The sequence below is a fragment of the Schistocerca nitens genome, chromosome 9 (genome assembly GCF_023898315.1).
Source record: "Schistocerca nitens isolate TAMUIC-IGC-003100 chromosome 9, iqSchNite1.1, whole genome shotgun sequence".
Classification (NCBI taxonomy): domain Eukaryota; kingdom Metazoa; phylum Arthropoda; class Insecta; order Orthoptera; family Acrididae; genus Schistocerca; species Schistocerca nitens.
The window spans coordinates 356,530,172-356,557,798 of record NC_064622.1 but is presented as its reverse complement, the minus strand read 5'-3'; the positions used below and the strand labels follow the sequence as shown (position 1 = coordinate 356,557,798).

Genomic DNA, 27,627 nt, shown 5'->3' with positions numbered 1-27,627 from the left:
ATCAGTGATCGAAATGAAAGTGATGCAGATGACACGGAGGTGACATTTCAAGAATCTGTACTAAAAAGTCGAAGTATTGAGGATGCAAATAAAACTTTACATGATTTGGGGTGCTCTCCCTTATAACTTCACTCCATTCCAAATCACAGCAAGGCTTCACATGGCAAAAAGAAACTAGAAAAAGTGAAGGATATTTAGGAAAGAAAAGTGTGCCGGGCATTAGATTGCAGTACGAAGAAAAATTTGATGACGAAATTGTTAGGAAAGCCAAAGATTTTGATGCCATGATATTGTTAATGAAAGAAAAAGTGGCTAGTCTAAGAGCACTTGAAAAAATTAAAATTTTAACTTCAGCTCCACCCTCATGGTCAAAAGAAAAGATAATGACAGAATTCAATGTTAGTGAGTATGTGGTTCGACAAGCAAGGAAACTGAAAACAGAAATGGGTATTTTAGCAATTCCTATATCAAAAAGGGAGAAAACTATTGCTGATGAAGTGGTAAAGATTTTAACTGATTTCTACCAAAATCATGAATATACATACTCAAATCTTAACAGGAGCAAAAGACAAAGTTAGCTTTCAGAAGAATGTGCACGAGTAAAAAGACTCATCATTCGCAACTTAAGAGAACTGTACTCTTGTTTTAAATGTGAGAATCCAAAAATTAACATTGGTCTTTCTAAATTTTGTTCGCTGGTGCTGCTGACACTCATTCTGTGTGTGTGTGCTGCTGACACTCATTCTGTGTGTGTGTGTGTGTGTGTGTGTGTGTGTGTGTGTGGTATCCACCAAAATGTAAAACTGCTTTTGGATGCGAAACACACTGAAGAAACATACAAAGAACTTATAAAATTTCTTGTATGTGACTCGGAAAACTACACCTGCACACTTTATCACTGTCATAATTGTCTCAGTGATGACAAACTGGCAGAGTCATTAAAACAGAAATTAGTGTTCAAAGATGCTAATGATGAAACTGAGCTCAGCCAGTGGATAAACACAGATCATCGGACAGAATTGGTAAAGCAGTCTGCAACTGTTGGTGAATACATAGACTCGTCAGTAAAAAATTACAGGCACTTAAACCACACTCAATTATATCAAGGTGTCAGTCAAAAATCCTTGAAAAAACTGAAAGAAAATCTAACCCCAGAACAAAAAACAATTCTGTTAATGGACTTTGATGAAAACTGCAGTTTTGTAATACAGAATGAAATTCAGAATTACCACTAGACAAGAAGCAGCTGTACAATCCACCCATGTGTGTTTATGTGGTAAATGAAGAAACTAAATTGGTAACAGTAAACTACTGCTTTGTAAGTCATGATATGGAACTTGATTTAGTATTTGTAACTGCTTCCCAGAAAGAAATGGTTAAGTAGCTGGCAGAGCATTACCCAGAAGTGAAGACAATGCATTATTTCACTGATGGATGTGCTGCTCAATATAAGAATAAAAAGAGCTTTAAATACTTGTGTGAGCACAAAAACGATTTTGCTACTGAAGCTGGACATTCCTTTTTATTGCTACTAGCCATGGTAAATCTGTGTGCGATGATTTGGGAGGAACTAAAAAACGTATATTGAGAAGCGCTAGTCTTCAACAAGCGGATGATGCACAAATAACAATTGCATCTGGTGTTTACGATTTCTGCAAAGTTAATATTGACATTTTTTTTTAACTTATTAGAGAAAGTCAATGTAGATTTCCTATGCAATAAAATTGTAAAGAGATTTCCAACTACTCACATAATGCCTGCTACCAGCAATTTTCACCATTACAAACCACTTTCTCTCGATTCTTTAGAGATTAGAAGAGCAACTTCTTCTGAAAAGCCTTCCTTGATTTTTCATTCAATGAAAATGCCCCACAATGGACATGTACTCGGCCTCAACAAAATTCTTTTGTAGCAGGTGTATGTCATGACATGTAATACTTTGCCTTCATCTGAAATGTCTGTGGTGAAGAAGAAAACGTTGAAGTACTTTTTCTCCACCCACCTGGACAAGCAATGTCATTCTTTTGGCCTGAGAGGGAAGACTCTTATTTGTGCCCTTTGAAACATTTTATGTGCTGTTAGTGTACCTAAATCAACATCATTAGGCAGAATGTATTACTTTGATGAACAAGATATGAAGTCAAGAGAATGTAATTTGTCACAGTGGATTAAAAACAAAGATGCTCAAAGAAGTTTCATTATTAGGTTCAGTGATCATCACTGCTAAAGATGTACATTTTAAATTAACATTAGTGTGGCTAGAATAATTGTATAAAGATGCTAATTTGACACCCTAAGTAAAGTAAACCTGTGTAATGAAAAAGTTTGGATTAAATTGATAACTTTTGATTCTGTACTTTCATTTGGCAACCTTACTATAGGTTGTCAGTTTACACAATCTGATTTGAATGCTCTTCTGAACAATGATGTAATATATGTTAAATAAACATCCACTATCTATGAAAACTCAGGGTGCTGCTTCGTTTTTTCTTTTTTTAAAATATCAGAGTTTTGGAAAACTAAATCTTGTATCAGCTGTCAGAAAGTATTTTACATATTTAAAAAGCATTGTTTGGACCACAACAGCTTAAGTTGATTTTCTATATTACCGTAAGTCAAGAATAGTTATTAATTTCTTTTCCAATACAGACACATCCCTTCTGTGACATCTGGGGAAATATGAAAGTGATGTGTTGAAAATAAGGTACTTTCTGTTATTATTATTATTATTATTATTATTATTATTATCTGAAGTAATGCAATCCAAATGACAAACTTCAGTTGTGGGACTTACATTTGTAGAAAAAATTCCATTTCTTCCTGTCAAACTACATGAAGTAAGTGAGAAATTCTGCATTGACTATTGCCATGCAGAAGTACACAAAGTTTTTGCTAAAATCTGCAGCAGTGGGTGTCAGGTATAAATGATCTTACTCAGAATTTTTTATTTTTTATTTACACGTCTAGTCCTGTAGGACTAAATTGAGGAGCACATCTCCAAAGTTATGGAAATGAAATTAAAACATAAAAGTAGTAACAGATAAAATATGATGTTGATGAACCCAAAAAAAGTCAAGCCATGAGTTTAAGTAAATGAAGTCAACAATATATTATTTTTTTCGTCACAACACAAAGTATTGTGATTTCAGATTTATTTGTGTGTCCATTCATAGGAAACCCTTAATAATTTTATTTTATTACAATGCGTACTGTCTTCGGAATTATTTACGACCAATTACAAGTTCCCAACAGACTGGAGAAATGTGATATAAGCTTTTTCAATGTGTGTGTAATTTTTCCATAAATTGGGAAGTGACGCATATTATTTCTTTTGTACTGTTCTTTCTAACATTACTGCTTAAATAATTACATGTCTGTTAAGTATGTGCTTCTCTTAACTTATGAAAACAATTCCAAATCAAAAGCTTCATCAACACCTCAGTTATGGGCATTTATGTAGGTAAGTACCATTTTGCACTGACAGTCTTGCAAACCCCAGTTATCAGAATATCACTACATTCAAAATTTGATATGAAAAGAAGTTTTAGCCTGAGAGCAAAAAGATTTTGTACTAGTTGTTATAAGTATAAGCAAATGTGCACAGTTTCATGAAAATCTGAGATGATGGGTGACGTGACCTGCACGATTTGACATGGAATGACCCTGCAGTAATCTGCGGAAGGGTTGCACTTCTGTCACATTGAACAATTCTTTTCAGTTGTTGTTGGTCCTGTTCTTGCAGGTTCTTTTTATGGGTGCAGTGATGTCACAGATTTGATGTTTTACCAAATTCCTGATATTCATGGTAAACTTGTGAAATGATCGTACAGGAAAATCCCCACTTCATTGATATCTCAGAGATGCTGTGTCCCATCGCTCGTGCACAGACTATAACACTGCATTCAAACCCACATAAATCTTGATAACCTGCCATTGTAGCAGCAGTAACTAATCTAATAGCTGCGCCAGACATTTGTTGTCTCGTATAGATCTTGCTGACTGCAGCACTGTATTCAGCCTGTTTACATATTTCTGTATTTGAATATGCATGCCTATACCAGTTTCTTTGGCACTTTAGTGTAGTTTTGTCATATCAGTGAACAAGCTTCCATTTTCTACACAAACCAGCGACCTGTCCCAGCTTCACACAGTGGTCAGATGACTTGTCTGGCATAGCAGTAATTTTGTTTATGGACCAGTCCATACAGTAATGAAAAAATTTATACAATTATGTTAGATATCTCAATATATATCACTACTTTCATATAATTTAAATGAATTAAGAAGCACAAGCAAGAAAGTTCTCAGGTGGTGCGAACGTTATTTACACTGCTAGGGAAAAAAAAAAAAAAAAGTACACGTAAAAAGACAATGTTAGTTTTGATCTGGTGACAGCATATGCCACATGGAGGACAGAAGATGTACTGATAATGGTTTCAGCATCGTCTGCCACCAGATAGTAGTGGCATTGCTGCCAGAGCATCTTGTGCGTCTACCATTTAATAAAGAATGCTTACAACCACAAGGCTCAGTGTGGTGCAAATGTGTGAAGCAAGCAGGCAACAGTGCCAAAGAGATGCACTCGTGCTTACTACAGCCAACTGAGCAAGAGTGAAATGGGTCAAATTGTGGTCTTCCGAGTAATCGGATGGTACTTTGGAGAATTGGCACACAAGTTTTATGTGCTGCGTCAGTTGTGCAACAGTGCTGGTATCAGTGGTCATGGGAGCATTCTCACATCTGTACACAAGGTTCTGGACATCCAGGCAGCACAGGGACAGATGCCCACCAGCACTGTCCTATTTTAAGGGCAGCAGTGGCAGATTGTACAGCTACCAGAGTACAGATAAGAGGGCTCGTGATACCACACGTGTCAACACGAACTGTTGCGAACCGGTTATTAGCAGTTGGACTATGGGCACGCACATCTCTAACCCGTCCTCCATTCATGCCACAGCATCAATGTGCACGGCTCGAATGGTACTTTCAGAGGATCACTTCAGAGATCAAATGGAATGCCGTGTACTTTGGCGATGAAAGCCGATCCTGCTTGCACATAAGTGATGGTTATTTGTATGCACGACATTGACCTGGTGAGCACTGTTTTGTACAGTGCGTTTGCCCAACACACTGGCCCCACCCCAGGCTTTGCTACAACTCTGGTTTATCCTTGCTACTTCTGGGGAGGACACTAATCAGCGCTCAGTACATGCTGGATGTTGTTAAGCCCATTCTTTTTCTGTTCTTACATCAGGAAGGTGATGTGTTATTCCAACAGGATAATGTAAGCCCACACACTGACCGCGAAACTCGACATGCTCTGCAAGACGTGCAGCTACTGCCCTGGGCAGCTCAATCTCCAACTTGTCTCCAATAGAGAATGTGTGGCACGTAATGGCATGTTAAGTGACTTGTATGACTGTATGACTCATCCACCAAAATCTCTTACAGAACTGTGTGAACAGGTTGAGCAGGAATGGCATAATGCATCCCAGGACACCATTTGTACAGCAGTCTGGATGACAAGAGGTTGTGCACACATTGCTGCATTTGTACACCACATAGTAATATGGGTGTTTCAGCAAGGGTTGACATCTGGTACCTTAGAACTGCTTGATCTGCAAATGTAATCTAAGATGATTATTTTTTTTTCTGTCAGTGTATTATGTATTTAATTGGCATTTGAGTGACATCTCACGGCACTTGGGAAAAGACATCATGATGTAACTATTCTATGCAAATCTTGGTTGAAAGTGTGTGTGATTGGATTTGTATTTTAATATGTAGCATATCATGTACTGGTGGATGGCTGAGTGGATCATGTCTCAATGCCAAATGCTATTGAGACTCGGTGCCAAAATTCTTTGTCACAGACCTTTCATGGCAGACTTTGTCACCCTATCATACAAAGAATCGTGTTCGTATATATGTTTGAATTGAGAAAGGCTGAGCCATCTCTATCTGCTGTGCTGCTGAAAATTTTTCTTTATGTAAATTAAGCCAAGTTGCAGCCCATGCTGAAATAGTTTTTCAGAAAACATTCTACTTTTTTGATAAAAAACTGAGAACTACAGATTTCGCATTCACATATTTTTTCACTATCCATTTGTTCTGAAACGACTGCAATCAACTGAAGTCACTTAAGTGATTTGCAAGTCCATAACCAGTTATCAGCTGGGGAAAGGGGATCTCTAGTGTAACATGGGATCCAAACCACACTGCATCCCTGGCGAATCTCCACACCACAGAGGGGTGAATGAAACATAAAAAGATAAGTGTGGAATAACAAAATGCTCTGGCCGGGATTCGATTCCACGTACATTATCGCTAGACTGCCAGGCCCAGTATAGTATGTAGTTTCCACTATGTGATCAAAAGTATTCGGACACCCCCAAAAACATACGTTTTTCATATTATGTGCATTGCTCTGCCACCTACTGCGAGGTACCCCATATCAGCGATCTCAGTAGTCATTAGATATCGTCAAGGAGCAGAATGGGGCACTCTGCGGAACTCACATACCTCGAATGTGGTCAGGTGATTGGTTGTGTCTTATGTCTGTACGTGCGATTTTCACACTTCTAAACATCCCTAGGTCAACTGTTTCCAATGTGATACTGAAGTGGAAACGTGAAGGGGAACTTTTTTTTTTTTTTTTTTTTTTTTTTTTTTTTTTTTTTTTTTTTTTTTTGGTGGTTTTAGGGCGCACAACTTCAATGGTCATTAGCGCCCTGACTACGTTAAGAATGCACCGCGAGGCACAAGTTTAAAACAACTAAAAGGGAAAACATGATAAAAGACAGACTGACAGGCAAAGGATTAAAAAACAGCATCATCAAATGTCCTTAGAGAGGTTTGTCAAATTGATAAAACGAAGAACGCGAGCAGCTGCTCATGGGTCATCCGCTAAAATGGCTTCTACAGTACATGGCAGGCCAAGATCGAGACGCAGGGTGTTAAAATCCGGACACGATGTTAAAATGTGGCGGACCGTCAGCAATTGCCCACATGGGCAGAACGGCGCCGGCGCAGCCGTCAGCAGATGGCGATGGCTGAACCGGCAGTGGCCAATTCGCAACCGGGCCAAAACTACCTCCTCCTGCCGAGAAGGGCGTGAGGAGGACGTCCAAGCCACGGGAAGAGCTTTCAAGGCCCGAAGCTTGTTGTCTGGAAGTGCAGCCCAATCGGCATGCCACAGCGATACAATGCGCCGACAAATTACCCTGCTACAATCTGACGAAGGGACACAACAAGAAGCTGTCCGAGGCTGGAGGACCGCAGCCTTGGCTGCGGCATCTGCAGCTTCGTTCCCAGGGATACCGACATGGCCAGGAACCCACATAAATCTAACCGGAGAACCGACGTCCACCAGCTGCTGAAGAGAGCGTTGGATCCGGTGCACGAAAGGGTGAACTGGGTATGGATCACCGAGGCTCTGGATAGCGCTCAGGGAATCGGAGCAGATGACATATGCAGAATGTCGGTGGCGGCAGATGTGAAGGACAGCCTGGTAGAGGGCAAAGAGCTCAGCTGTGAAGATCGAACAATGGCCATGGAGCCGATATTGGAAACTTTGTGCCCCGACAATAAAAGAACACCCGACCCCGTCATTGGTCTTAGAGCCATCTGTATAAATGAAGGTCATATTAATGAACTTCGAACGAAGTTCGACAAAATGGGAGTGGTAGACTGAACCGGGGGTAACCTCCTTCGGGAGCGAGCAGAGGTCAAGGTGGACGCGAACCTGAGCCTGGAGCCAAGGTGGCGTGTGGCTCTCGCCCACTCGAAAGGTGGCAGGGAGTGAAAAATAAAGGTATTGAAGGAGGCGACGAAAGCGAACTCCAGGGGGTAGCAGGGCGGAGACATACAACCCGTATTGACTGTCGAGAGAGTCAACAAAAAAGGAACGATAAGACGGGTGGTCGGGCATTGACAGTAGCCGACAGGCATACCGACAAAGCAGTATATCGCGCCGGTAGGTGAGTGGCAAGTCACCAGCGTCAGCATGAAGACTCTCTACGGGACTAGTATAAAACGCTCCGATCGCAAGTCGTAAACCCCGATGTTGTATGGAGTTGAGGCGGCGTAAGATGGATGGCCGTGCAGAGGAGTATACAAAGCTCCCATAATCCAGCTTGGAGCGGACGATCGACCGATATAGGCGAAGTAGGACGGTTCGATCCGCTCCCCACGACATACCACTGAGAACACGGAGGACATTGAGAGAACGGGTACAACGGGCAGCCAAATAAGACACATGTGGAGACCAACTAAGTTTCCTGTCAAATGTAAGACCTAAAAGTTTTGTTGTCTCCACGAATGGGAGAGCAACGGGACCGAGTCGTAAGGACGGTGGGAGAAACTCTTTGTAGTGCCAGAAGTTAATACAGACCGTCTTCTCGGCAGAAAAACGGAAGCCATTGGCGACACTCCAGGAGTAAAGACGGTCAAGAGAACGCTGAAGACAGCACTCCAGGAAACACGTACGCTGCGCGCTGCAATAGATGGTAAAATCGTCCACGAAAAGGGAGCCTGATACATCAGCTGGGAGGCAATCCATTATTGGATTGATCGCTATGGCGAAGAGAGCGACGCTCAAAACTGAGCCCTGTGGCACCCCATTCTCCTGGCGAAAGGTGTTTGACAGGACAGAACCCACACGTACCCTGAACTGTCGATCCATTAAAAAGGAACGAATAAAAAGGGGGAGGCGACCACGAAGGCCCCATGTATGCATGGTGCGGAGAATGCCCGCCCTCCAACAGGTGTCGTAAGCCTTCTCCAAATCAAAGAACACAGCCGCGGTCGGGCGCTTCCGCAAGAAGTTATTCATAATGAAGGTCGACAAGGTAACCAGATGGTCAACAGCAGAGCGGCGCCTACGAAATCCACATTGTACATTGGTAAGGAGGCGTCGAGACTCGAGCAGCCAAACCAATCGAGAGTTAACCATTCGCTCCATCACTTTACAGACACAGCTGGTAAGCGAGATGGGTCGATAACTGGAAGGCAAGTGCTTGTCCTTCCCCGGCTTAGGAATCGGGACAACAATAGACTCGCGCCAGCATGCGGGAACATGTCCCTCAATCCAGATGCGATTGTAAGTACGAAGAAGAAAACCTTTACCCGCAGGAGAAAGGTTCTTCAGCATCTGAATACGAATAGAATCCGGCCCTGGAGCGGAGGACCGTGATCGGCCAAGTGCGTTTTCGAGTTCCCGCATGGTGAATGGGGCATTATAACTTTCACGATTCGAGGAGCGGAAGTTAGGTGGCCTAGCCTCCTCTGCCTGTTTGCGGGGGAGGAAGGCAGGGTGGTAATGAGTGGAGCTCGAAACCTCTGCGAAAAAGCGGCCGAAGGCATTGGAGACAGCCTCAGGGGCCACAAGGACGTCATTCGCGACCGTCAAGCCAGAAACTGGTGAGTGGACCTTAGTGCCAGATAGCCGGCGCAGGCTACCCCAGACAACAGAAGAAGGAGTAAAACAGTTGAAGGTGCTTGTGAAAGCAGCCCAGCTGGCTTTCTTGCTTTCTTTAATAATACGACGACACTGTGCACGTAATCGTTTATAATTGATACAATTCGCCACTGTAGGGTGGCGTTTAAAGGTGCGTAAAGCACGCCGACGAGCACGTAAAGCGTCTCTACATGCTGCGGTCCACCAGGGGACCAGTACGCGACGTGGAGAAGAAGTAGGGTGAGGGATGGAATATGCAGCAGCAGTGAGAATGACTTCCGTGAGGTGTGCGACCTGACTATCGCAGCTTGGGAATGTTTGATCCTGAAAGGTCGCCCTGGAAGAGAAGAGCCCCCAGTCTGCTTTGGAGATGTTCCAACTAGATGAGCACGGAGAGGGGGTATGCTGCAGGAGATGGATAACACACGGGAAGTGGTCGCTCGAATATGTATCAGAAAGTGCATACCACTCGAACCGGCGTGCAAGTTGGGGAGTACATATAGAGAGATCTAAATGGGAATAGGCGTGATATGTGTCCGAAAGAAAAGTAGGGGCGCCAGTATTGAGGCAGACAAGATTGAGCTGGTTGAAAAGGTCTGCTAACAGGGAGCCCCTCGGGCAGGATGCTGGAGAGCCCCAAAGGGGATGGTGGACATTGAAGTCTCCAGTTAACAAAAATGGTGCAGGTAGCTGAGCAATAAGTTGCATCAAGTCTGCCCTGGTAACGGCAGACGACGATGGAGTGTAAACGGTACAAATGGAAAATGTAAAAGTGGGGAGAGTAATGCGGATGGCAACTGCCTGCAGGCCGGTGTGCAACGTGATGGGATTGTAGTAAATATCATCCTGGACCAGCAACATAACCCCTCCATGAGCTGGGATACCTACCACAGGGGGTAGGTCAAAACGCACAGAGGTGTAGTGTGCCAAGGCAATTTGATCGCATGGGCGTAGATTCGTTTCCTGGAGGGCTACGACGAGCGGACGGTGCAAGCGGAGCAGCAACTTCAAGTCCTCTCGGTTGGAGCGAATGCTGCGAATATTCCAGTGAATAAGTGCCATCGTAAGAAAAAAAAGAAAAGGGAAGATGAAAGAAGGGGTCACCTCGAAGGCCGCTGAGGGCCTGGCTTCGAGCGAGCACTGCCGCCGCTATCAGTAGGCGGACAGTCAGCGTCCATTGGGTCTATAGGTTCATCGGCCATCTTGGGAAGATGGCCGGGAGGGGGAGCTTCCTCCGCCGGTGAACGGCCAGATGTTCGGCTACCAGCGGTGCGGCCAGGCGAAACGGATGACGGCCTGGGGCGGCAACCACTGGGTGGCGCAGGAGAAGAAATGCGCCGTGGCGGAGAAGGAGAACTGTGCTTCCTATTAGCCTTCTTGGAAGGTCGTTTGGTGGAAGTACCGGTCGAAGGCTGGGAGGTCGAGGTACGTAGGAAGTCTGCACGGGACGGTTCCTTCTTGAAGGCCCGTGCATCTGACTTCTGGGTCTTCGTCTTAGCAGAAGCTGATGAAGGGGCTGGTGTCTGTGGGGTGATGGGAGGAAGAGGAGACGTCGACCGTGCGATCTTAGCACTGGCCGAACGGACGACCGTGGTGCTGAAGGTCAGATCGCATGTCTGGGTTGCCACCTCCCTGGTAGTCCGATGAGAGGCGAGGACAGTACTGTATTTCCCCGCTGGGAGCAGCGTGGGCTTCCTACTAGCCAATAGCTTGCGAGCAGCCGAGGTGGACACTTTCTCTTTGACCCGAATTTCTTGGATACAGCGTTCTTCCTTATAGACAGGACAGTCGCGGGAGGATGCGGCATGGTCACCCTTACAGTTCACACAACGAGGAGACGGAGGTGGACAGTCACCCTCATGGGCATCCCTGCCACAAGTGACACATGTAGCCGCATTGGAACAAGACTGGCGAGTGTAATTGAAACGCTGACACTGGTAGCAGCGCGTAGGTGTCGGGACATAGGGGCGAACAGAAATAACCTCGTAGCCCGCTTTGATGCGCGATGGCAGCTGAACACTATCGAAGGTCAAGAAAAGTGTCCGGGTCAGTACAAGGTCATTGTTGACCTTTTTCATGACCCTATGGACAGCCGTCACGCCCTGCTCAGCGAGGAAAGATTGAATCTCCTCGTCAGTCAAGCCGTCGAGGGATCTAGTATAGACCACACCACGAGACGAATTCAAAGTTCGGTGAGCCTCCACCCGGACAGGGAATGTGTACAGGAGTGTGGCCCGAAGCAGTTTTTGTGCCTGAAAGGCGCTCTCAGTTTCGAGTAATAAGGTACCGTTACGCAACCTGGTACAAGATTTGACAGATCCGGCTATGGCATCGACGCCCTTCTGGATAACGAAAGGGCTGACAGAGGAAAAATCCTTTCCGTCATCAGATCGAGAAATGACGAGGAACTGTGGGGCAGGCGGTAGTACTTTTGTCACTGGTAGCTGGTCACGTTTCCGTTTTTGGGCAGAAGTCGAGAGAGATGGAGTGAAATCCACTGCGGAGGAATCCCCCATGATTGCCAGCGTCTCCGATGGCGCGCTCCTTCCTTGTGGGGACCCTCTCAGAGGGCACTCCCGCCTTAGGTGAATGTTTACACCTCAGGTCACACCTCCCGAGAAACAGACGGAGGGACCAATCGGCATGGTCAGAAGGTATCAGCTCAGGCAATCACCCCTCCCCGGGCCTGGCCTTTACCAGGGGGTACGCGCGTGCCTTACATGTCTACCTAGGGCGGGGAATTACGCGTTACCCCGTCACCGGCTACGCGTGCGAACGCGTGGGTCGGCCTTCAGGCGCGCACAGGGAGGAAGGAAGAAGAGGAAAAAGGAGAGAGAGAGAGAGAGAGAGAGAGAGAGAGAGAGAGAGGACAGTGTCTCAAACGCCGAGGCGGAGACCAGAGAAGGCAAGGAGAAGAAGGCAATGAGAAGGCAAGGAGAAGAAGGCAATGAGAAGGCAAGGAGAAGAAGGCAATGAGAAGGCAAGGAGAAGAAGGCAATGAGAAGGCAAGGAGACTATGCAGGGGAAAGAGTAAGGAAGACAGTGAGGTGGAGAAGAGCAAAGAAAGGAACCAACCAAAGGAAGGAAGAAACGAGAAGTGAAAAAGCAAAATGACCGCAAATAGAGGTCGTGGAACCGTCCGTCTCCGGACGCAGGCGTTAACTACCCCCTTGAGGGGGAGGGACTCCTTTTAGTCGCCTCTTACGACAGGCAGGAATACCTCGGGCCTATTCTTACCCCGGACCCGCAGGGGGGTATGAAGGGGAACATACAGTACAAAATCGTACAGGCCGACCTTGTCTGTTGACTGACAGAACCGGCGACAGTTGAAGAGGGTCGTAATGTGTTACAGGCAGGCATCTATCCAGACCATCACACAGGAATTTCAAACTCCATCAGGATCCACTGCAAATACAAAGACAGTTAGGCGGCAGGTGACAACACTTGGATTTCATGGTCGAGCGGATGCTCATAAGCCACACATCATGGCGGTAAATGCCAAAGACAGCTTGCTTGATGTAAGGAGCATAAACATCGGATGATTAAACAGTGGAAAAATGTTGTGTGGAATGACAAATCATGGTACACAATGTGGCGATCTGATGGCAGGGTGTGGGTATGGCGAATGCCTGGTGAACGTCATCTGCCAGCACGTGTAGTACCAACAGTAAAATTCGGAGGTGGTGCTGTTATGATATGGTCATGTTTTTCATGGAGGGGGCTTCTACCCTTTGTTGTTTTGTGTGGCACTATCACAGCACAGGCCTACATTGATGTGTTAAGCACCTTTTTGCTTCCCACTGTTGAAGAGCAATTCGGGATGGCGACTGCATCTTTCAACATGATTAAGCACCTGTTCATAATGCACGGCCTGTGGCGGAGTGGTTACACAATAACATCCCTGTAATGGACTGGCCTGCACAGAATCCTGACCTGAATCCATCCTTTGGGATGTTTTGGAATGCCAACTTCATGCCAGGTGTTACTGACAGATATTGATACCCCTCCTCAAAGCAGCACTCTGTGAAGAATGAGCTGCCATTCCCCCAAGAAACCTTCCAGCACCTGACTGAACATATGCCTGCAAGAGTGGAAGCTGAAATCAAGGCTAAGGGTGGGCCAACACCATACTGAATTCCAGCATTACCGATGGAGGGTGCCACGAACTTATAAGTCATTTTCAGGTAGGTGTCCGGATACTTTTGATCACATAGTGTAGCTTTGCTGCTCTCTTCACCTCACTGCCACTCCCGAGAGTTGGGGCAGCTGCAATGATAGGTGGCAACGACATCATTTTCAAAGGGTTGCAGGATTTCAATTCATCACAATTCAGACAATTTCCATCTAATATTTATAAATTATACACACAGACCTTCCTTGTAAATCAGATAACACCTGATCAAAAACCCAGACATTAGTTCCTGAGATTACCCCGAACATACATACTAAAGTGAGGAGGCAACTTCAATTTATAAGTGTAGAAATTACATGTACTGCCAGAAGATATATCACCAAAATATATTTGAGTTTGTTTCACTCTGCATGTGTTGCCTGCTGCTTATGTTAAACGCTTCAAACCGTACAGTCCACAAATGAGAAAATAAATTACTCTACCATTATTTACATATCTGTGTAAGGAGATTGATGACAATGATGTGGACACCATACAACACTATATTACCTAAGAAAAATGATTAACAACACAAAAGAAACTGATGTTTAGTAATGTTCATGACACTGTAATGCAAACAGACCTGTCCCAACAGTTGTGACTACCAGACCCATAACTGAGGATAAAATTAACACATTTCGTAATTCCCTTGCTGACAGAGACTGGTTTGGCCACTGTAGAGTCGATGGACATTACACATCAAGTAATGACCTGCCAGCCAAAATAATATTTGATAGATTTTTTAATGCATTCTTGATCCTATTTAACCATAGTATTCCCATAAAGAAAATCAAAATAATGGACAGCAGCCACAAATCCAGATCTCAAAACGGACAAAATATATGGTACACTAAACAGCTGACAGATCTAAAGAAACAAGTTTTGTTACTGTACAACATATACAATAGTATGAAATCTGACTGTGCCAAATCAGCCTATGTGGAATGCAGGAATGAATACAAAAAAGCCATCCTGCGAGCCAAAAAAAACCTACAATGCCAACAGCATACATAATTCCACCAATAAATGCAAAACCGCTTGGAAAGTAATTAACAGTGCTGCCAGAGATACTAAAAAAGACAAAATTAATATCCCACCACAAACACTCAATGAGTTTTTTATTAATTCAGTGAAAGAAATAGGAGACGCAATTATCAAACCAGACATTAGTCCATCAGAGTTACTCTCCCAAAATTGGGGTAGACAGTCACTAAATACAAGCATGGTAACCTTCTCCGAAGTATCGCCTAGATATGTACAAGGGGTCATAAAACAACTGAAATCATCTGATAGCTTAGATATATATGGCATATCATGCAACCTGCTAAAAAAAGTGTGTGACCGCATTCTCTACCCCTTAACCCATTGCATAAACAAGTGCTTATTTGAGGGATATTTTCCTGATGAGTTAAAACTGTCTAGGATCGTCCCAGTATACAAAAAGGGAGATAAAGACTCTCCATCTAGCTACAGGCCTATTTCAATAGTACCCGCATTCTCCAAGGTAATAGAATGCATCATGAACCAACAATTATCATCTCACTTTGAGAATCTAGGAATAATTAATGTTACACAATACGGGTTTAGGAAGAATCTGTCGACCATTGATGCAATCGACACGGTAGTCAGTTACATCCTCCAAGTTTTTGAGAACAAAGGCTTTGCTCAGGTCTCATTCTGTGACCTAAGCAAGGCCTTCGACTGTGTTGAGCACATGCCACTACTAGAGAAACTAGAATTCTACGGCATCAAAGAAAACAGTCTCAGACTATTAAAAGCTTATCTCAACAACTGTAAACAGGTAGTTTGTGTTGGTAAGGAAATGTCAAACATAGAAAATGTTAAAGCAGGTGTGCCTCAGGGATCTGTACTGGGGCCCTTCCTGTTTCTGATAATGATCAATGACCTCCCCTCGTTTATTAGATCCACCACTGTATTGTATGCAGATGATACGACTTTTCTCCATAGCAGTAACAATCTTAATGATCTTAAAACCTGTGCTGAAAATACACTCACTCATGCAGCATATTGGTTCAGAGCAAATGGTTTCCTGCTAAATGAAAATAAAACTCAGCAGATAATCTTCACTCTAAGAGACAAGCCACTATCTGATGACCCTAGTTCTGTTAAATTCCTGGGAGTTTATTTAGACGTAAAGTTATCCTGGGGCCAACATGTAAACTATATTAGTAGTAAACTATCTAGAGTAATTTATTTATTAAGACAACTCAGAAATTGTGTACCTGAAACATACATCAGATCATCTTATTTTGCATTTTTCCAGAGTATAATATCTATGGCATTATCTTGTGGGGTAACTGTAGTCATATACATGACATCCTATTATTGCAGAAGAAAGCCATTAGGATAATTACAAATTCTTCACATAAGGCTCACTGCAAACCCTTATTTACTAAACAAAAAATTATGACTGTAATAAACCTCTATATATACAATGTCTTAATCTTTACGAAGAAGAACCTACAAGATGTAAAACGTAGAGAAAATGTACACTGTTACAACACAAGAAGCATCAAACACATATACACGCCTTACCACAGACTATCAAAATCAATAAATAGCTATGAAGTCACAGGGCACAAGCTATTTAATAAGCTGCCACATGCCATACAGGATCTTCCTGAACATACATTCAAAGAAAGACTGCATGAATGGTTTATTGCCCACCCGTTCTGTGATATCAATGAATTCTTCAACTGTAAAATGCAGTAATCCAACAGATGACCCACTGTACATTTATTGTAATATAAGCTAAAATATTTCAGTAGTCAATACCTTATCACACTGTATTATAAATTGTAACTTCATTTGACGTTGTCAATTGCTGTAATGGCCTAAAGACAATAAAATCTTTATTATTATTATTATTATTATTATTACCCTATTTGTAGCTCAAGACTAGCTCAGTGCTGACTATCATCATACTGAAACCACACTGTTGCAGAATAAAACAGCTGATGGGTAAACTAATAGTAACCATGTCCAATTCTTGCTAATTTGGAGGTGAAATACACTCATAATTTGAGATCAATAGTATAAAATACTATCTTGCAACATAGTAAGAACATATATTCATTAGATTAAAGTTAAAACCTGCCCTTTTTTAATTTAATTTAAAATTTTAAAATACAAACAAAAAGAAACTGCTCCAGTCACAGCTTACAGATTTCAAGTGCTCCTGCCAGTTCCTTGCTTCAGTTTTAAAACTGTTGATTAAATCAGTTATTTCTTCTAAAGTTTTCCACTCCAGCACTTCCTTGATATTCTTCTTTAAATCTGATTGTTGCGATTCTAGTATTTTCATCTTGTCTTCAGCTCTTTCTGGAAAATAAAGAAAAATTAATTACAAGGTTTATGTTTTCTAGCATTTTCCCAAGTTTCCTTCTCACTACATTATAACAAAATTACCTCTCTGTAGACAATTACGTACCTTTAAGCACAAGGTACACATTTAAAAATGGTTCTGTAACTGCTGAACACGTGATGTCCATAATTAAAGTTCCAGTTTCGGCACATTGTAGAAACGAAACCACTCCTCAGAACGATTTCAAATTTGAACAGCATATTATTAATACAGGGGAAATGTCTTGGAGAAAAAACAATATGAACACAGATGGTGCCGTACATATCAGAAAAAGCACACCAACAGATGCACGGCACATGGTTGTCTCTCAGTTTGCATCCACGACACCCAACATGAAAGTCTGTATGAACAATTGTGTGCTGCTGGTAGCTGTTTTACAAGAACGGTGACTGTGCCCCAGAAGTTCTGCAGAAGTTCCAGGGACTCAAGGGTATGAAAAAAGGCAATGGTCCAATGTTTGCTAAGGGTATGGAAAAGATGATTACAAAATCTGAAAGACAGGTTTTTTTGAAGTGCAATGTGGCAGTGGGACAAAAGCACCTCATTCAATGTCTGTCAAAGATGTGGCCACAGCACTGCAAGAGGAGTTGAGCGGAAGTGAGCAAATTTGCAGTGCACAGGGAATTGCATGAACATTGGATATGACTGCGAGCACAGTGCATAAAATCCTACATAACATTATACATTGCTACCCATACAAAACTACCCGTTTGTTTTGTTTTGTTTCAGGGTGCAAAAGCAACGGACATCACAAGCGCCCATGTCATAACTCTAGAACACCAATAAGCAAAAGAAGTTAAAAGCAACTATACATTAAGCCCAATCAATGGAGGGAAAGAGAGCTAAAAACAAGGACTTCCCCTTGGAGAAAAGCCCACAAAATACGCCATAGAGACAGCGGAGATCCCTAACCAAAGATTAAATGTCCTTCCCCCATATTACTAAGATGCACAAAAAGTAAAATGTGGTCAATAGCACGCTCGGCATTCGCTAAAATGGCCAATGACTAAGATGTGAAACATACACAGGAAAGTAAGCATTAGAAAAAGGGCATTAAATCAGGAAAAGGCAAACCATCAAAGGTTGGTGACAATCAGCATAAAGTGGTTCAGGATCTCCATTTAACAAATGGCGAGGGCTAGAAAGATAGTACCCAATAGGCAGCCTAGCTAATATGATCTCCTCACGAGAATAGGGCAGAGAGGTGGTCGGCGAAGCCATTGGGAGAGGTTTAATTCCTTGGAGCTAGTTCCTATGTACAGAGGACCAGTGGTGATGCCAAAGTGACACCATCTGCCAACAGATGGTGACACAGAGATCATGTGAAGGAATGGAAAAACTAGTAGACTGAGGTAGGAGGACTACAGCCTTGGCAGCAGTGCCTACAGCCTCAGTTCCCAGCAGACTGATGTGATCAAGAACCCACATGAACATCACAGTGGCTGCTTTAACTGTGAGCAAATGGAAGCTTCCTGGGACCCACTGCACTAAGGGATGGACTGTGTACAGCACACAGGGGCTCTGAAGGGCACTGAGAGAATCAGAGCATATGACACAATTAAAATGCCTGTGTCAGCGGATGTACTGGGTGGCTTGATACAGGGCGAAGAGCTCTGCGGTAAAAATTGAGTAGTGTTCCAGAAGCTGGTATCGAAAAGGGTCAGTGCCTTTGGGGAAGGCACACCCGACATCATGGTTGGTCTTGGAGCCATCAGTGTACAGAAGGTGGTATTGCTAAGTTGCGTGTGAAGGTCAAGAGACTTACAACAATAGATTGAATCTGGATTAGTGTCCTTGGGAAGCAAATGAAGTCCTACATGAAAATAGGCAGCTGCACGAAGCCAGGGCTGTGAAGAGTTCCATTGAGAACATGTCAGGTAGCGTAAGTTAAGCTGCCGTAGCAATAGCTGAAAGTGAATTCCGTGAGGTAACAGAGAAGAAAGACGCACCCCATACTGGTGGTTAAGGCAGTCATTGAAATAGGGGGCATAGAATGGGTGGCTGTGCAAAACAGACAAACAGCATGCATATCTGCTGAGGAGGATATCATGACAGTATGACAGTGGCAGTATGGTAGCTACTGCATAGAGACTCTCAACAGGGCTAGTGTAAAAGGTGCCAGTGGCCAAATGTATTGCACAATGATGGATTGTGTTAAGATGGAGTAGAATGGATGGACAAGCAGAAAAATAAAAAAAATAAAAACACCCATAATTTAGTTTTAAATGGACAAAGGATTGGTGTAAGCAGAGGAGGTTGGTCCGATCCACACCTCAGGAAGTACTGCTTAGGACACATAGGACACTGGGCGACCGGGTACAGCGGGTGGCCAGGTAACACTTGTGGAGCGACCAGCAGGCCAAAGATGTATAAACGGTGGAATAAACCCATCGCGCCACCAGAAATTCATAGAAATGGTTTTGTCACTGGAAAACAGAAAGCCATCGTCAATGCTCCACGAGTAAAGACGACTGAGATATCACTGAAGAAGTCACTCAAGAAGATAAGTCCATGGAGAACAGCAACAGATCGCAAAGTTGTCAACAAAAAGGGAGCCGGAGATACATGGTGGAAGGCAGTCCATGACAGGGGTTATGGTTATAGCAAAGAGGATGATGCTCAGGACAAAGCTTTGAGGCACCCCATTTTCCTGGATAAAGGTGTCCAACAAAGTCAAACCCACAATTACCTTGAAAACTCAGTTTCTAAAAGTTACTGAAGGAAGTAGGACAGGCAGCTTCGGAAGCCCCACAGAGCTAGATCAATTGTCTAGCAGGTGACATAGCCTTTCTCCAAATCAAAAAGCACAGTCATAGTCTGGTATCTCTGTAGAAAACCAATCATGACATGAGTTGACATCATGACACGATAGTCAACTGTAGAATGGCAGACATGAAATACGCATTGTGCAGCAGTTAGCATATTGTGAGATTCATGCTACTATACCAGCCAGCCATGAATCTTATGTTCCATCACCTAGCAAAAACAGCTGGTGAGAGAAATGGGCCAGTAGCTAGAAGAAAGTTGTTCTTACTGGACTTAGCTAGGGGTACGACAGTGGCTTCACACCAGTGTCTGGGAAACGTACCATCTGCCCAAATGCAACAGTACGTATGAAGGAGAATGTGCTTGCCTGCAAGAGAAAAGTGCTGCAAAATCTGAATGTGATCATCATCCAGTCCTGGGGCAGAAAATCAGGATGAGCTGTGAGTATGGTTAAGCTGTCTCACAGTAAAGGCAGGACGTGAAATTCACGATTCTGAGAGGAGAAGGATATCACCAGAGCCTCCGCAACTGTTTATAACAAATGCAGTTCACCATTGTAGGACGACAGTTAAAAATGTGCAGAGTATGTCTCCGCATGTGAATCGAGTCATGGCACGCCTCAGTCCACCAGTAGACTGGAACACGGCAAAGGAAAGAAGAAATGTGAGTATCAGAACATGCTGCAGCACTAAGGATAACTTTTGTAAGGTGCTCTACTTGGTCATCACAATTGGAGAAATGTTGTTCACCCAAGGTCACCAGGGAGGAGTAGCCTCCAGCTGGCCTTAGAAAGCTGCCAATTGGGTTTACACACTGGTGGGTTAGAAGTCAGAAAACGGATAACGTGCGAAAAGTGGTCGCTCGAGTATTTGTCAGAGAGGACAGGCCACTCAAGACAACAGGCAAGCTGAGCTGTGCAGAACAAGAGGTCCAAATGGGAATAGATGTGTGTAGCGTCTGACAGGAACATGAGTGCTCCAGTTTTAAGACAGATAAGATTGAGCTGACTGAGAATGTCAGTCACAAGGGAACCTCTCAGGCAGGTTCTTGAAGGGCCACATAGGGGATTGTGGGCATTAAAGTCACCGAGCAGCAAAGAGAAGTGAGGGAGCTGACCAATAAGCTACAGCAAGTCTTTCCTGGTGACAGCGAATGACGAAGGGATGTAGACATTACAAAGAGAAAAAGTGAAACGAGGAAAGTAAATGCAGACTGCAACAGCTTGCAGCCAGATGTTCAGTGAGATAGTTTAGCCATGGACGTCATTCCAACTGAGCAGCAAAGTTCCTATTTTCGTTTCCTGGACATGGAAAGCAACCGTACACTATAAGTCCAAGAACAGTCATAATTCCTCCTTGTTGGATCTGATGCCACCAATGTTGTATTGGAGAAGAGTTATAATGGGGAATGGGGAGGGGCAAACAAATGAAGAGCAATCACCTCAGTGACTGCCGAGTATGCAGGTGTCAGAATTCTCACTAGGCCAGCCTGCGGACTCCAGGGCTGAAAAACCGTAGGTGGTGTACAGCAAGGTCCACCGGGTGAGGGTATCATGGGGCATCACGATTTAAGAGGGCCTCAGGAGTCGGGGAAGGAGAAAATCGTTTGCCTTCGTTTGATTTCTCAGAGTCTTTATGGTTGGCAGACGAAGACTCAAGACATTTGTCGGCTGGAGGGACATAGGAAGTCTTCAGGGGCGTGTTCCTTTTGTCCTTTCCGGCCTACCAGTAGTGTAGTATGTGATTTCGTCACTGGGGGCAAAAATTTTGTGGCTTCTTGTGCAACTGTGGGAGAAGAAGACAGGTATGCTACCATGACACTGAGCGATTCACAACTGCAATGCTGAATTGGAGGTCACAAGTCTGCTTGGTAATGTCCTTCGTGGAGCGAGGTGTAGGAAGAACTGCACTATAAGTGCCAGATGGTAAAATGGAGGGTTTACAACTGGCCAAGGACAACTTGCAAAGGACAGAGCAAAGTACTTTTTCCTTCACTCGGATATCCTGGACGGCCTACTCATCGAAATACGTGGAACACTCACAGGATGTGGTGGCATGGTTGTCATTACAACTGAGACAGCTGGGAGGAAGAGGCAGATAATCATCCTTATGAGAATCTCTACCATAAGTAACACATTTGGCCGTGTTTTGACAGCACATGCAAGTCTGGTTATAACACTGATGCTGATAGCAACACATCGTATTTGGAATGTACAGTTGGGTCCTGATGACTTTGTAGCCTGTCGTAACCTCTGATGGAAGCACTACTCGATCAAATGTGAGAGAAAGAATGCGTGTAGGCACTTTAAGTCTCTATTAACCTTTTTCATTACCTGATGAACCACAGCAACACACTGATCAGTGAGTGAATTTTGGATTTCCCCCTCAGTCGACCATCAAGCAGTTGAGTGTAAGTAACACCACACAAAGAATTCAGTGTAGATGGGCCTCGACGTGAACAGGATAACCATGGAGGAGCAACACTGTAAGGAATTGTTGGGCTTGAAAATCACAATTGGTGTCCAGAAGAAAAGTCCTATTATGTAAGTGAGAGCAGGATTTCAAAGGGCCTGCAATTGTGTCAACACCTTTCTGAATAATAAACAGATTAACTGCTGCAAAAGACTGACTTCCTTCAGTATGTGACATCACCTGAAACCAAAGTGCAGCTGGGAGAGTCCTCGAAACTTTAGCCTCATTCCATTTACGTTTCGCAGACATAGACTGAATGAATATCATTGGCTCATGGTGAGAAAATCCTCCACGACTGCCAGCGTCTCTGATGGCGTGCTCCTTCCATTTGAGGCCACACTCAGAGGGGAACACCCACCTTAGGTGATTGTTCACGCCTCAGGTCACAACCCCCGAACTCCAAACAGAAGGACCAATTGCCAACTGAAAAGGTAACAGCTCAGGCACTCACCTCTTCCTGGGCCTGGCCTGTACCAAGGGGTATGTGCAAACTCTACCTGTCAAACTGGAGTTGGGAGTCAAGCATTAGCCAGTCACCTGTTATGAGCCAAACGCATGGGCCAGCCTTCGGGAGTGTACAGGAAGGATGAAGAAAAAAAAAGAGAGATCTCAAGCATCAAAGCAGAGGAAGGAAGGGGATAGAGAATGAAGACAGGGGGGGAAAGCAGACTAGGGACTGTTCTACTGCCTATCTACCGAAACTTCAGAATGCATTTCCGAAAATATCTAAGACGCATGACCCAAGTGAAGGGAACAAGAATAGCAGGAGGACAGAGTGCAGTAGGGGAAGGGAAGAGATGCTGTAAAGGCTCTGGGCATTTGATAGCCAAGCACAAATTCATTAAAGAGTGGCTAAAGAGCCCCCCGAAAAGGAAATCACCTGAGTTGTCCTCCTGCTGACATGCCGGCACGACAAACATTTTCTCTGGAATTTCTTGCTTGCATGGAAGTGGGCAATTCACCGAATGATAGAATATGGATAACGGAAAATCTGCATGCACATCAACCTGTACCACTTCATTCTGCAAAGGTGACTGTGCAGTGTGGGTTAATAGCATTGTTTATCATGGGTTTGTATTTTTCTGAGGAGGTAAGTCCTGCGAGTCCTGTTACCTGGCATCACTGATAAAACAGGTATGAGAATCTTTTGCACACAAACATCATTCCAACCCTTCAACAGTATGGATGTGTGGTTAGGATCATACTTATGCACGATGGCACTCATCTGCACATTGCACAGCGACTGTATTTTTCTGAGGAGGTAAGTCCTGCGAGTCCTGTTACCTGGCATCACTGATAAAACAGGTATGAGAATCTTTTGCACACAAACATCATTCCAACCCTTCAACAGTATGGATGTGTGGTTAGGATCATACTTATGCACGATGGCACTCATCTGCACATTGCACAGCGACTGTAGCCACTTCTGCAGAGGCATTTCTGAAATGCTAGAATTATCAGCTGTCATTTCCCTACAGCCTGGCCATCCAAATCACCTGATCTTAATCCATCTGACTTCTGGCTGTAGGGTTATCTGAAAGACGTTGCATTCAATGCTCCAATTATGAATGTAGCTGAATTGAAGGCATGCATTGTGCAATGCGTTATGAACGTCACCCCCGAGACACACTGATATGTTGTGGAACATGCTGTTTCCTGATTTCAGTTTGCAGAAAACAGTGGATAGCAACATACCGAACAAGTCTTGTGCCTGTCTCACGACAGTTAGAAACCAATATCATTCTGATTTTTATGCGGGGTTTGGCCACAGGACAATTAAAAAAATGATGTCATTTTGCTTTTGATGCAGTTTTTAGCTTCATGACAATAAAAAACTGATTTTTTCCCATTCAATGTGGTATAACCTAGCTGTGATAGGCTTACCTAACTAATAGTGCCACAACTGGTCACTGCTGAACTTGTGCAGTCATGCACATTGAACAGTAAAGATGGTGTAATGTGCAGCTCACACAAATAGCCATCATACTGTGATTTGCCTGTACTTTGTAGCTGACCTGATTTACATTAAGACACTTACAGCGCCATCTATTGGTTAAAATGCTTTTTAAATTTCTTTTTGTTCCATGATGTTTCCCCATGCACCAATAATAATATGCTCTTCAAATCTGATGCCATTCTGAGCAGTGGTTCTCTTTCAAGATCGTTTTGAAAACTGAACTTTAGTTAGAGACACCTTGTACATCATATTGGCTCCCCACCCCACCCTCTCTCTCTGTCTTCAAGAAAAAATTTTATTGCTGTAGAATTTTGAGTGCTATGGATCCCACTGTTCAGCCAGCCTCAATATATGTATGAACACAACAATAATCTACAGGTGCATAGCAGAACATCCTAAATATTTCTCTCTTAATCTCTTCCCTGTCTTGAATGACATGTGCACAGACAGGATGTTAACCTATCTTCCTTCCTTCCTTCTTCTCTCTTCAGATGTTAACAAATAATCTTTATTCATAAAAACACTCGACTAATGTGACCCTGATTCTGTGTTGTTATATGGTGCTAGAAGTCATGTCCACAATGGGCTTATCCCATTTCTTGACACAACAATCCCCTAATTCTGAAACATATTTTGGCTAGTAAAAATCAAATTAACTGGAAAACCTCCAGATTTATTTACTGATCAGAAGATATGAGAAAGAAAAGCTGTGAAAGATGGAACAAGGGAAAGCATTCTGAATTCTAAGTACATCAGTTTGAAAAATTGTGGATACTAATAGTTGAGAGGAAAATCCTAAGCAAATAACTACATACTGGTCATGAGAAGTCAACTGACAATTCTGTGAACTAATGGGTGGTAAAGATATGATGACAGAGCAAAAGATAAACAGAAAGTAAGCTATAATAATAATAATAATAATAATAATAATAACAGGATAGGAGGAAGAACAGAAGGAGAATCAGAAGAAAGACATCGAAAAGAGTGGAAACAGATAATAGATGACAGATGGGCAACCGGCAGCCTGCAGGAAGAAATTAGTGGGCGTGAGCATGTGGATGTATTAGAAAATTGCAGCTGTTGCAACTGAATGTAATTCATAATGAATTAGTTTCAACCAGTTGGTTTTATAGGCATTTATTTTTGCGTAATTACGCTTCAATGTGCCTGGCATCTTCAGATAATTACATTTATTTACATGTCATGACAGTGTTCCTTCACTAATATCACAGCAGAAGTTTACAACAAAAGTTTTTAAGACAGATATTGTAATATGTCATAAGAAAAGAAACAGTGTTCATGACATAAAAATTAATGTAAACTTCTGAGTACATGGCGAACATAAAATGAATGTATTATCAAAAACACAAATTTTGACGGATAATTTGCTGGTGTGGTGTGTCGTAAAATGGGTGCGGTTCGTATTGGTGTGTTACCACAAAACATCAACGTTAAAAACTCTATAGTTTTGAATTTATGTGCTAGAAGCACTGCTGTCGTGTATGTAATGAGGCAGCATGTGAGCTTCATTAAATAAGCGAATCAGGCCCATGGGTCACCAAAGGTTGCCCATGCCTGTAATAGACAGGAACAAGAGAGAATAAGATAACAGAAGACTGTACAGGGTTTGGCATGGACATTGTCACTCATGTCACAAATGAGACACATATCGACAGGATGTTAGCCTGAAACCTTCCTAATATCTCTTCAGGTGTTGATCAATAATAGTTGTTCATAAAAACAATGACCTAAGCTTACCCTTGTTCTATCCTATTACACGTAGCTAGAATCATGATTACAATGAGCTTAACCCAGGTCCTTGCACAACAATTTTGGAATCCTCCATTTCTCACATTCAAAACTGTTATTGTGGCTATTTTCACAGAAATACATAACTGGCTTTCACAGCATTCCCTGCCTTAACTTCTGTATACAGGAACAAACTGATTTGGCCTTATGTATTTTGTTGTCTTTCCTAATGCTACTCACTTTTTCCAGTTGGCTTTCCACACTCGCAATTCATCATTACCACCCCCCACCCCCAAATTCTATGCCCACCTACCATATTTTGGCCTTACAGTCAACTCTCAGGCTTGTCAACAGCCTAATTTCCAGAAATGGTTTATCAGACACTTAGAACATGTGTTACTGACACATCTTCCACATAACACACCTCTCACACATGCCTATGTGACAAGCAGTATTTCCTTTATTGTAACACTTTTCTCTTTATCCACATAAAGTATCAACGCTTGATTTGGGATACTTACATTAATCTTTCTACGGTTCACAAGATGTTTAGAGAGATTTTTGAAAAGAGAATATTTGTGTCATCGGCTGTACAATTGCATGTTTATTCTCTACCATTTCACGGCACAAAAACAGAATATATCAATAGATGAAACATACATGTTCATCAAATATCACCCAACCAAATGTATAAGACATAATCATCATTACAATCTGCCTTAACACAGTCCATTTAAACACAATGTGCCTTGGCACAATTACTGTAGTGCACACTTAGTGATAACTCCCCACATAATTTAGAGAGAGAGAGACAGAGACAGAGAAAGAATCCAAACACCTATAGGAGGGTGCAAATAACAGTAATTTTACAAGGAAGCTCAAATATTATTTAGTGAAAAAGGAACTGCAATGTTCAATAATATCTAATAAATTAAATACGCAAATAATGTTCCATGCAATCATTAGGCGTCAGAATGCCGAATCAAAATCGTTGTTCTTTCAACTCTTTCTACATCCCATATCACTTGTAGACTTGCTGAACACAATGTAATTCTACAGGATCAAATTAAATTGCCTGCCTCAGGATAAAAATGGAACCTTGTTCCCCCAAATAAGTGACCCTTATCAAAGCTCGAACACTCACTTGATGGATCACGATATATAATGCACATCTATTTAACTAGAGTTATACATCCCATTTAATTCTGATCATTATATTTATAATCTAGAAACTTAAACTATAGGTGTGTTAAAGACTGTTTTTCTCATTTATACTGCCTCAACATACAAGAACCCAACATTATACAGGGTGTTTATAAATGAATATCAGGGTTTTACTGCTTTATAATATTTACTATATTAAACTTACGATTATAAATGATATGTCAAATGAAAGAGCAACTCAAACAGCTTTACCAAGAACCTTATAAATGTTCAATGTGAGCACCATTTGTCACACGGCACACATCAAGTCTACAGCCAAGTTCTTCCCAAATGTTGACAAGTGTGTCTTCAGCGATTGTACCAACAGCTGCTTCAATCGGGTTTCTTAATTCAGGGAGGTCTGCTGGTAGCGGAGGCACGTACACACGATCCTTGATGAAGCCCCAAAGGCACACATCAAGTCTACAGCCAAGTTCTTCCCAAATGTTGACAAGTGTGTCTTCAGCG

The 27,627-nt window shown here is 42.9% G+C and overlaps 1 protein-coding gene across 1 annotated transcript in view; it reads right to left on the bottom strand.

Annotated features, from left to right (window-relative positions):
• LOC126203286 (DNA repair protein RAD50) overlaps positions 1 to 27,627 on the bottom strand; it is a 323,733-nt gene that overhangs the window by 198,063 nt on the left and 98,043 nt on the right. Inside the window, exon 6 of the mRNA XM_049937544.1 lies at positions 16,813 to 16,970. Coding sequence (XP_049793501.1) covers positions 16,813 to 16,970 — 158 coding nt within the window. The remainder of the gene's footprint in view (positions 1 to 16,812; positions 16,971 to 27,627) is intronic.